The sequence below is a fragment of the Argopecten irradians genome, chromosome 11, assembly GCF_041381155.1.
Source record: "Argopecten irradians isolate NY chromosome 11, Ai_NY, whole genome shotgun sequence".
NCBI lineage: Eukaryota > Metazoa > Mollusca > Bivalvia > Pectinida > Pectinidae > Argopecten > Argopecten irradians.
In genome coordinates this window covers 22255956-22269206 of record NC_091144.1, presented here as the reverse complement: position 1 = coordinate 22269206, position 13251 = coordinate 22255956, and the positions used below count along the sequence as shown (strand labels likewise).

The 13251-nt window shown below is 33.2% G+C and overlaps 1 protein-coding gene across 1 annotated transcript in view; it reads left to right on the top strand.

Annotated features, from left to right (window-relative positions):
- LOC138334487 (calponin homology domain-containing protein DDB_G0272472-like) overlaps nt 1-13251 on the top strand; it is a 44935-nt gene that overhangs the window by 17638 nt on the left and 14046 nt on the right. Inside the window, 10 exon segments of the mRNA XM_069283144.1 lie at nt 1831-1915; nt 2624-2764; nt 3090-3254; nt 3903-3986; nt 4763-4979; nt 5605-5750; nt 6700-6812; nt 12423-12450; nt 12452-12497; nt 12748-12752. Of these exon segments, the coding sequence (XP_069139245.1) occupies nt 1831-1915; nt 2624-2764; nt 3090-3254; nt 3903-3986; nt 4763-4979; nt 5605-5750; nt 6700-6812; nt 12423-12450; nt 12452-12497; nt 12748-12752 (1030 nt within the window).

Here is a 13251-nt window from a genome sequence, read left to right as displayed (position 1 = left end):
AAAATATCATGTAAGTTACCTTTGGACATCATCGTCAAAAATACCATGGAAGTACTTGGACATTCTCGTAGAAAATTCCATTTAAGCTATTGGAGACATCAACGTTGACAACAGCTTATATGGAACACAAAGATACTGGTTGATATCCATGAATAGGGGCTGGTTGATATCCATGAATAGGGGCTGGTTGATATCCATGAATAGGGGCTGGTTGATATCCATGAATAGGGTTGGTTGATATCCATGAATAGGGTTGGTTGATATCCATGAATAGGGTTGGTTGATATCCAGGAATAGGGACTGGTTGATATCCAGGAATAGGGGTTGGTTGATATCCATGAATAGGGACTGGTTGATATCCATGAATAGGGGGCTGGTTGATATCCAGGAATAGGGACTGGTTGATATCCAGGAATAGGGACTGGTTGATATCCATGAATAGGGTTGGTTGATATCCATGAATAGGGTTGGTTGATATCCAGGAATAGGGGTTGGTTGATATCCATGAATAGGGACTGGTTGATATCCATGAATAGGGTTGGTTGATATACAGGAATAGGGTTGGTTGATATCCATGAATAGGGGTTGGTTGATATCCATGCATAGGGGTTGGTTAATATCCAGGAATAGGGACTGGTTGATATCCATGAACAGGGGTTGGTTGATATCCATGAATAGGGGGCTGGTTGATATCCATGAATAGTGTTGGTTGATATCCAGGAATAGGGACTGGTTGATATCCATGAATAGGGACTGGTTGATATCCATGAACAGGGGTTGGTTGATATCCAGGAATAGGGACTGGTTGATATCCATGAATAGGGGTTGGTTGATATCCATGAATAGGGGCTGGTTGATATCCATGAATAGGGTTGGTTGATATCCATGAATAGGGTTGGTTGATATCCAGGAATAGGGACTGGTTGATATCCAGGAATAGGGACTGGTCGTCTTGTAGTTGCTGGTGGCTATAGCTTATTGAACAATGACAGGATGCTAATTGTAATTGATCCTTTAGGGCACAATATATTATCCATTAAGACCATGCTATCAGCTGTAGTCATGCACTGTTGTACTGATGATCAGCAAAAATTAATTAATTAGAATAAATTAGTAGATGAACTTCAACTTGTCTGATCATTGATTTGAAATTTCATTATTGATTAATCCATTGATTAATAAAGCGTATTACAAATTTTTGAAAATCCTACATAAGATATTAATGTATAGTCTGATTGAATCGATCACTTCATTGATTTGATAATTTCGTCAATGCTTTGTCAAAATATAGTCCAACAAATTGGGTTAATTATTTGCAGAGGCTATTTTACTGCCAAAAAATGACATTAGGGGCAAAGTAGCAAGAAAATTTAACTGATTAACTTCACCGATTACAGAATAGAATAAGTCCTATAATTTCGTCCGATGATGTTTTGTAATTTTTAGCCGATTCTACAACATTGGCTGTGGTTAGTGCAATTTCTATGCTCCTATTGCATGATATAGATTATAGACCTCCAAGTTTGTCATTAATGGTCAGCCTGAAGACACCACCTTCATCTATATATTACATAGCCAAATTATTGAATCACTTTAACTATCTGTGGAAAAATCAATTAGATATTAATGAGTAATGGTTGCCATGAAATCATTGGATTGCTTTTCTGTACTTAAATTCATTACAGGGGATGGATTTTAAAATGTTAAAGTATATCATCACTAGTTAACTTCATACATCTACCCAACTTGATATACCAACATGTTACCAACAGGTTGTCAATGCTGCAATTAAAACATTCTGCTGACCACCTGCTTCATCTTGTTTTATAGAGAAGGTGCAGAGGCTGAAATAAGTAAACAGGACGTGGATAAAGTGGACAGAGTAACGCGTGATCTCCGCCGGGAAAAAGATGATGTAAGTATAGCATATCTTCATTACGTATCAAATAGTTACTGCAACATACCATTCTAGACTTGATATGATTTGTAAATCATCAATAGCTAGCTAAGTTAATTAGGATACTGTATGGTACAGTTGAAATAATTTCACAGGCAAGTAATTGAGCCATCTCACATTCCTTAAACTACAGTGGTTTTAATTGACCTTCTGTGGTTGCCATTGAATGTTTTGTCACAACCTGTCCTCTGTAAAAGTAATGTACAATGTACATGCGTAGTAATTGTAATCAACTGGTATTTTTTATTTATTCTCTTCTTATATCAGATATCTCTGACTAAGACAAATGAATTTAGAGTATCAAATGTTATCTACCACCAACACTTATGGAAGATATTTGTTCTGTTCTAGTTTGACAAAGACAGAACCCGAAACTTAATCGTAAAACTATTTGAAAAGAATGTTATTCTATGCTCACTGTAAACATTGGATGACATCAAATCACAAAAGTATAAAGTTACATATTATAACATTTACAAGAAATAATTTCCAAAATAATTGAAATTTGCACAGGATTTAAATTTCTTTATTGACTTGAAATCTTGTGATTTTTAGTGTAGATACAGCTAGTGTTAAACCCTATTGTCATCTGCCAGTAAAATTGACAGCATTTGAAGGAATTCCACTGAGCATGTAATGAGACACTCTTGTGTTTGGCTGTTTCAGGTGTTTCTCAAACAGTTGAAGATGCAGTTACGGCGAATGAAGGTGGGGGACAGTAATCTTTCGGAAATTGTGAGGAACGTCATGGAAGACATGAGTAGTAAAGCAAAGATGTATCAGGACGAAAAACAAGAAGTGGAAGGCGTAAGACATAAACTTTATCTTTGCTACCTAGATTGGTAGCTTATTTAAAAATATACATACATGTGTTATTTTTATTGTTAATATTTATCAAATGTAAGGTTAAATGTCTGTTTTGAATCATAGCACTATTCTAAAATAGAAATCATATTAATCCCAGATTGTGTCACTGTAGCCTTATACCTTTTCGGGGTTTTGTTGACATAGGTTTGCAGCAGGAAAGTAAACATAGATAAAGTTCACTATATTTGTGGTATAATTTATTTGATAATGAAATTTTGCACCAACAGACGTTTTGACAACCTTATAAATTTGTCTGTACATGCAGGAAGTACGGCGACAGATGAGTAAAGAAAAAAACCCTGCTGCAGTACAAGCTGAGATAGACAAACTTGACTCCCAACTTGAACAGAAACTTGTCAAGTTACACGAGGATGAACGCGACTATATAAGACAGGAGCTATCTAAACGGACAGACCTGAAGGACGACGAGGTATTAATGTGTGATTGCTGAGGGTATATGGAGAGTAGAAAGTCAAACATGTGTTTGACATAGATTAGGGAGTAAATGGGATACAAATCCTTTATGGAGTCAAACCTTGTAACTCAAAATAGGACTATCAGCAAAACGTGCACATGGGAGTTATATTACTTCAGTTTACCTGAGCATGCGTTGAAAAGTTTAGACCAGTCCATCTAAGTAATAGAAACTATAAAAGGTTAATTCTTTAAAAGAGAAAAGTTAAAGCAAATTAAAATAAAATCTGATTTTAGGAACAGTGTAAAATTCTTTGATATCCTCAAGTGAAACAATGAGAGACAATAGTGATATAGAGCTAGGAACATAATTCATATTCTAGTGATACACATACTATAAACAAATATTCTTTTGCGGCTTTTAAATTGTGAGATTTCCTTTTCAAAACAAGTGCCTGAAGATTGACATTCGCAGATTTAAAAAATAAAATGGAAATTCTTATCAATATAAATGATGTTGATATTAATTCGTGGATATAAACTTTCGCGAAATCTCTTGGATTGAGAAATTCATGAAAATAAATAAAATGCAAAAAAGAGTTGGTTTATAGTATGTTGATGTTCATTAAGGATGTATGTTTATCTATAAAATGTTGTTTTCCAGATTGAGGCTCTCATGGCTGCATTGCTGAAGGACATGGCAAACCTCGAGAAGAAACTTGGAAATGAGTTCCTAAGGCAGAATAGGGTGAGTAGATCTTAGATGAAATGTAAAATGAAATTTTATTCCTAATATCAACAAAGTGAGCTACATATTACATATCATATCACCCAAGTTGTAATACATACCTTACTTAATATACTATAGCAAAGGATTTTCACTTGTTGTCATGACAACGATAAATATGATTTCACCTTAAATCATTCACCCCTGCAATTTCATAATGGACTAACTGGTATTCTAGTCATTACATTTGGGAGAGTCTAAATGTGTCTTCAGGGTTAAATGAGTGAAATATGTTGTAAGTCAAAATAATATATATAATATATATAAAAAGTTATCCCTACAATTTTTCATTTATTTGAGCTGTTTTCATTGTCCTTAATTAAAGATGCTCCACCGCTGACAATTGGTATTTTTTCACTATCAAAAACAGGAGCAGACGATTTAGAATTTTTCGTCAGTTACAAAAGTTACAATACTTCAGATAATTACCACCATTGAAAAGTTTGAGCTTCTTATTTACTTCAAGTGAAAAAATATAAAAAAAAAAAAAATTAATTGCATCCCGAAAAAAATTCCTTGGCTCTATAGTCTATATGGAATGAAGTACTGATTGCACATGCACCAAAGGCAAAAGAAATTATCTTAAATAATTTTTTGTGTTAATTAGACATTTATATACAAGATTAAAAACCAATTATTGTTCTAATGATGAATGCCATTTATAATCTCTCAGCGGTGGAGCATCTTTAAGCATTCCTTTACATATGACATTGATAGACATTGTTTGATCTTGACAGATGCTGGAGGAACGCCTCGCCAAGCGGAGACAGATATTGGAGTTCCGTAAGCTACAGGACCAGCAGACAAAGGAAGAATTAAAGGATAATGTGGAGATGATGGAAGAGGCGGTCAAGGAAATGGTCAATAATAAAGATATGACCTCTAAAGAGGCCACTCAACTCATCAACCAGTACATGTTAGACCTGCAGAAACTACACAATCAACACGAAAAAGGTTTGTATAGAAACTTTATAGTCATCACAAAAGAGGAATGTATTTATTTGATCTGTCAAGTGGAGAGGATTTCTAAACCCTTGTGAAAGATTTTGGCAATCAACCCTTGGTTGAACCTTTTCCTCCCATGCCGTAAAAAGATTCAGTTGTTATACCCCTACAAGAAAACCAAGGGGGGATGTTATACTGGAATTGGGTTGTCCATCTGTCCGTCCGTCTGTCTATAGACACAACTTTGTTCGACGAACTCCTCCTAAACTAACCTGACAGATTTTGATGAAATCTGGTACAGCGAAGCCTGACATAAAGGGGAGTTGAGAAAAATATATAGGGTTCTGCATTACTAATTAGCTGGAGAAGAGGGTCTATTAGTCTGCCTCTCTGGCGACAGTTCTAGTTTAGAATTATTGTTATAGATTAATCATGAGAGGGATATCACTATATTCATCAAAATAAATAACATCTTTGACAATGGTCCCTGCATGTATTGATAACGCCATGTCATTGTCTAGTACATGTGAGTTGCAACAGGTTCCTGTCTGATGAGAAACAGAATACTGAAGATTGTTTTAACCTTCAATAAATATAGCATTACTTAAAAGGTATATGTGTTATTTACCTACAGAATCAAATAGGCAACTCGAGGATTTAGCAGAGAAACTAAGAGCTAAGCGATTAAAACGGATGAACCAACTACAAACTAAACATGAGAGGGAGAGAGCCATTCAAAAGGAGAAACTAGATCGGGGGACAGCAACAGATTTCTCTCAGGTATAGTTATGTATTTTAGTAGGTGTATGCACAGTGAATTTCTCAAAATTAGTAACAAATAGCATGAAATTATTCAAACAACAGATTTTAGGTGACTTCTTTCTTATTTTCATGGCATGGTTCATTCGAGATACAGATGTACATGTATAACAAATTGCAATCAATTATTGTTGCAAAAATGCAAAATGTATAATATATGTTCAATACTTCAATTAAACTTTTTCTTTAATATATACGGGTAATAATTATTCGAATTTGGGTCAAAGGATTGCAAAGGATAGGCGAAAGTCTTACTTATGGAGTTTGATGAATAGGGAAACACATCCATAGAAGAAAATGAGACGCAAGGTTCTTATGTTGTCAAGCACAAGATGTGCTAAATGTTTGATAGCTGAAAATTATCTTAATCAAAGGGATAAAATCTGTTCTTAATCTTAGTCTTAGATCTGCCTTGTTGAATTATTTTCTTCAATGCTTATACTCCTAAAATATGTTGCATAAATGCAAGATAAGGTCAAAAAGTGTGTGGTCATATTAAGCAAATTTAATCAAGAAAGCACTGTAGTACTGTATATTTGTTAATATTCGTGGAAGTTTTAATTTCGCTAAATTCGGAGAATCACTGAAATTTGTGAAAATGAATACCTTGTGAAATTTGTCGTAAAGTATACAGTTATGGTTTTACATGTTAAATTGTCAGTAAATGTTGCTTTCAAAAATTTACAAAAACAATTCCCTGCAAATAAGTTCCAAACATTAAATCGTACAATTTTACACCAGCAAAATTGAACAACTATATAAAGCTTATTGTATATCAAGATATTGACACAACAGCACTTTCATACAAATGTTGTGCAATGTGTATATTTCTGTCCAGAATTATGACAAACTTAATTTCATGTGTGAGATATACTATCAAAACTTCTCTGATTTATTTCCCTTTGGACAGGACTACCATGACCTGCTACAGAAACAGCGAACAGAAACTGACGTCACAGAAACCGAGATTGACCAGCAGGAACTACAGGCCATAGATAACCTAAAACAGGTCTGTAAATTCATGTAGATGTTTATAGATAACCTTAAACAGGTCTGTACATTAGTAGATGTTTTATAGATAACCTAAATCAGGTCTGTATACCAATACACAACATCAGTATATATGTTTATAGATAACCTAAAACAGGTCTGTATACCAATACACAACATCAGTATATATGTTTATAGATAACCTAAAACAGGTCTGTATACCAATACACAACATCAGTATAGATGTTTATAGATAACCTAACACAGGTCTGTATACCAATACACAACATCAGTATAGATGTTTATAGATAACCTAAAACAGGTCTGTATACCAATACACAACATCAGTCTATATGTTTATAGATAACCTAACACAGGTCTGTATACCAATACACAACATCAGTATATATGTTTATAGATAACCTAACACAGGTCTGTATACCAATACACAACATCAGTATAGATGTTTATAGATAACCTAAAACAGGTCTGTATACCAATACACAACATCAGTATAGATGTTTATAGATAACCTAAAACAGGTCTGTATACCAATACACAACATCAGTATATATGTTTATAGATAACCTAACACAGGTCTGTATACCAATACACAACATCAGTATATATGTTTATAGATAACCTAAAACAGGTCTGTATACCAATACACAACATCAGTATATATGTTTATAGATAACCTAAAACAGGTCTGTATACCAATACACAACATCAGTATATATGTTTATAGATAACCTAACACAGGTCTGTATACCAATACACAACATCAGTATAGATGTTTATAGATAACCTAAAACAGGTCTGTATACCAATACACAACATCAGTATATATGTTTATAGATAACCTAACACAGGTCTGTATACCAATACACAACATCAGTATAGATGTTTATAGATAACCTAACACAGGTCTGTATACCAATACACAACATCAGTATAGATGTTTATAGATAACCTAACACAGGTCTGTATACCAATACACAACATCAGTATAGATGTTTATAGATAACCTAACACAGGTCTGTATACCAATACACAACATCAGTATAGATGTTTATAGATAACCTAACACAGGTCTGTATACCAATACACAACATCAGTATAGATGTTTATAGATAACCTAACACAGGTCTGTATACCAATACACAACATCAGTATAGATGTTTATAGATAACCTAAAACAGGTCTGTATACCAATACACAACATCAGTATAGATGTTTATAGATAACCTAAAACAGGTCTGTATACCAATACACAACATCAGTATATATGTTTATAGATAACCTAACACAGGTCTGTATACCAATACACAACATCAGTATAGATGTTTATAGATAACCTAACACAGGTCTGTATACCAATACACAACATCAGTATATATGTTTATAGATAACCTAACACAGGTCTGTATACCAATACACAACATCAGTATAGATGTTTATAGATAACCTAAAACAGGTCTGTATACCAATACACAACATCAGTATAGATGTTTATAGATAACCTAAAACAGGTCTGTATACCAATACACAACATCAGTATATATGTTTATAGATAACCTAAAACATCATCTGTATACCAATACACAACATCAGTATAGATGTTTATAGATAACCTAACACAGGTCTGTATACCAATACACAACATCAGTATATATGTTTATAGATAACCTAACACAGGTCTGTATACCAATACACAACATCAGTATAATGTTTATAGATAACCTAACACAGGTCTGTATACCAATACACAACATCAGTATATATGTTTATAGATAACCTAACACAGGTCTGTATACCAATACACAACATCAGTATATATGTTTATAGATAACCTAACACAGGTCTGTATACCAATACACAACATCAGTATAATGTTTATAGATAACCTAAACACAGGTCTGTATACCAATACACAACATCAGTATAGATGTTTATAGATAACCTAACACAGGTCTGTATACCAATACACAACATCAGTATATATGTTTATAGATAACCTAACACAGGTCTGTATACCAATACACAACATCAGTATATATGTTTATAGATAACCTAACACAGGTCTGTATACCAATACACAACATCAGTATAGATGTTTATAGATAACCTAACACAGGTCTGTATACCAATACACAACATCAGTATATATGTTTATAGATAACCTAAACACAGGTCTGTATACCAATACACAACATCAGTATATAGATGTTTATAGATAACCTAACACAGGTCTGTATACCAATACACAACATCAGTATATATGTTTATAGATAACCTAACACAGGTCTGTATACCAATACACAACATCAGTATAGATGTTTATAGATAACCTAACACAGGTCTGTATACCAATACACAACATCAGTATATATGTTTATAGATAACCTAACACAGGTCTGTATACCAATACACAACATCACATATGTTTATAGATAACCTAACACGGTCCAATACACAACATCATATATATGTTTATAGATAACCTAACACAGGTCTGTATACCAATACACAACATCAGTATAGATGTTTATAGATAACCTAACACAGGTCTGTATACCAATACACAACATCAGTATAGATGTTTATAGATAACCTAACACAGGTCTGTATACCAATACACAACATCAGTATAGATGTTTATAGATAACCTAACACAGGTCTGTATACCAATACACAACATCAGTATAGATAGATACCTATAGGTTATACCTAAAACACAGGTCTGTATACCAATACACAACCAATCAGTATATATGTTTATAGATAACCTAACACAGGTCTGTATACCAATACACAACATCAGTATAGATGTTTATAGATAACCTAAAACAGGTCTGTATACCAATACACAACATCAGTATATATGTTTATAGATAACCTAACACAGGTCTGTATACCAATACACAACATCAGTATAGATGTTTTATAGATAACCTAACACAGGTCTGTATACCAATACACAACATCAGTATAGATGTTTATAGATAACCTAACACAGGTCTGTATACCAATACACAACATCAGTATAGATGTTTATAGATAACCTAACACAGGTCTGTATACCAATACACAACATCAGTATAGATGTTTATAGATAACCTAAAACAGGTCTGTATACCAATACACAACATCAGTATAGATGTTTATAGATAACCTAAACACAGGTCTGTATACCAATACACAACATCAGTATATATGTTTATAGATAACCTAAAACAGGTCTGTATACCAATACACAACATCAGTATAGATGTTTTAGATAACCTAAAACAGGTCTGTATACCAATACACAACATCAGTATATATGTTTATAGATAACCTAACACAGGTCTGTATACCAATACACAACATCAGTATATATGTTTATAGATAACCTAACACAGGTCTGTATACCAATACACAACATCAGTATAGATGTTTATAGATAACCTAACACAGGTCTGTATACCAATACACAACATCAGTATATATGTTTATAGATAACCTAACACAGGTCTGTATACCAATACACAACATCAGTATAGATGTTTATAGATAACCTAACACAGGTCTGTATACCAATACACAACATCAGTATAGATGTTTATAGATAACCTAACACAGGTCTGTATACCAATACACAACATCAGTATAGATGTTTATAGATAACCTAACACAGGTCTGTATACCAATACACAACATCAGTATATATGTTTATAGATAACCTAAAACAGGTCTGTATACCAATACACAACATCAGTATATATGTTTATAGATAACCTAAAACAGGTCTGTATACCAATACACAACATCAGTATAGATGTTTATAGATAACCTAACACAGGTCTGTATACCAATACACAAACATCAGTATAGATGTTTATAGATAACCTAACACAGGTCTGTATACCAATACACAACATCAGTATATATGTTTATAGATAACCTAACACAGGTCTGTATACCAATACACAACATCAGTATAGATGTTTATAGATAACCTAACACAGGTCTGTATACCAATACACAACATCAGTATAGATGTTTATAGATAACCTAACACAGGTCTGTATACCAATACACAACATCAGTATAGATGTTTATAGATAACCTAAAAACAGGTCTGTATACCAATACACAACATCAGTATAGATGTTTATAGATAACCTAACACAGGTCTGTATACCAATACACAACATCAGTATAGATGTTTATAGATAACCTAAAACAGGTCTGTATACCAATACACAACATCAGTATAGATGTTTATAGATAACCTAACACAGGTCTGTATACCAATACACAACATCAGTATAGATGTTTATAGATAACCTAAAACAGGTCTGTATACCAATAACACAACATCAGTATAGATGTTTATAGATAACCTAACACAGGTCTGTATACCAATACACAACATCAGTATAGATGTTTATAGATAACCTAACACAGGTCTGTATACCAATACACAACATCAGTATAGATGTTTATACCAATACACAATATACACAATACACAACATCAGTATATATGTTTATAGATAACCTAAAACAGGTCTGTATACCAATACACAACATCAGTATAGATGTTTATAGATAACCTAACACAGGTCTGTATACCAATACACAACATCAGTATAGATGTTTATAGATAACCTAACACAGGTCTGTATACCAATACACAACATCAGTATATATGTTTATAGATAACCTAAAACAGGTCTGTATACCAATACACAACATCAGTATATATGTTTATAGATAACCTAAAACAGGGTCTGTATATACCAATACACAACATCAGTTATATAGATGTTTATAGATAAGCCTAAAACAGGTCTGTATACCAATACACAACATCAGTATATAGATGTTTATAGATAACCTAACACAGGTCTGTATAAATACACAACATCAGTCTATTATGTTATATAGATAAACTAAACAGGTCTGTAATACCAATACACAACATCAGTATTTTATTTTATAGATAACCTACAGGTCTGTATACCAATACAAAACATCAGTATAGATATATAAGATAACCTAAAATGGGTCTGGTTATACCAATAACAACATAGTCGATATGTTTATAGATAACCTAAACCAGGTCTGTATACCAATAAACAACATCTGTATATATATTTATAGATAACAGGTCTGTATACAATAAACAACATCAGTATAGATAATTTATAGATAACCTAACACAGGTCTGTATACCAATTACACACTCAGTATTATTTTTATATATTTATAGATAACCCTAACACAGGTATCTGTTACACAATACCACCATCACATCAGGTATATATGTATTTATAGAAACCTAAAGGGACCTGTCAACACCAATACACAAATCAGTATATATGTTTTATAGATAACCTAACACAGGTCTGTACATCGGTAGATATTTACAAGCAATTTTGCAATCATTTACTTAAATTCATTCTACAAAATTGTACAATGGACATATTTTGCCTGTGTAGGGAATTACATGTACTTGTAGATTGCAGCCATACATTATTAGTTTTTTTTTTTTTTCAAAATTTGTATCAGTATAAGTCAATTATATATATATAACACAAGTTTGCTACTATTGAATTTTGTTCTGATATGTGAACTTTTGTTTCATACAAAACAGAAAACTGTCGATGGGCGAGGCCACGCAAAGTCAACATTAGGACAGAGAAGATACAGCAACAACTGGAATCACATTGTCAGTGTTTACTGTTATGACACAAGTTTTCAGGTCAGTATGTGACCAGGTAGGGTTTTTAATTTGTGTCATGGACTGAAGTTTTCACAGTTACATATATTTGACCATTGTCACAGTATGTGACCAGGGGTAGGGGTTACTTTGAGTCCATGGAAACGCGTTTTCACAGTTACATATTTGTGTATGTTGGACCATGGACACAAGTTTCACTGTTACATATATAGGTGACACATTGTCATGTATGTGACAGGTAGGGTTTGTTAATTTGTGTCCATGGACACAAGTTTTCACTGTTACATATATAGACACATTGTCAGTATGTGACCAGGTAGGGTTTGTTAATTTGTGTCCATGGACACGAGTTTTCACTGTTACATATATAGACACATTGTCAGTATGTGACCAGGTAGGGTTTGTTAATTTGTGTCCATGGACACGAGTTTTCACTGTTACATATATAGGACACATTGTCAGTATGTGACCAGGTAGGGTATGTTAATTTGTGTCCATGGACACAAGTTTTCACTGTTACATATATAGACACATTTGTCAGTATGTGACAGGTAGGGTATGTTAATTTGTGTCCATGGACACGAGTTTTCACTGTTACATATATAGACACATTGTCAGTATGTGACCAGTAGGGTATGTTAATTTGTGTGTCCATGGACACAAGTTTTCACTGTTACATATAGACACATTGTCCATGGACACAGGTATGTTTTTGTGTCCTGGACACAAGTTTTCACTGTTA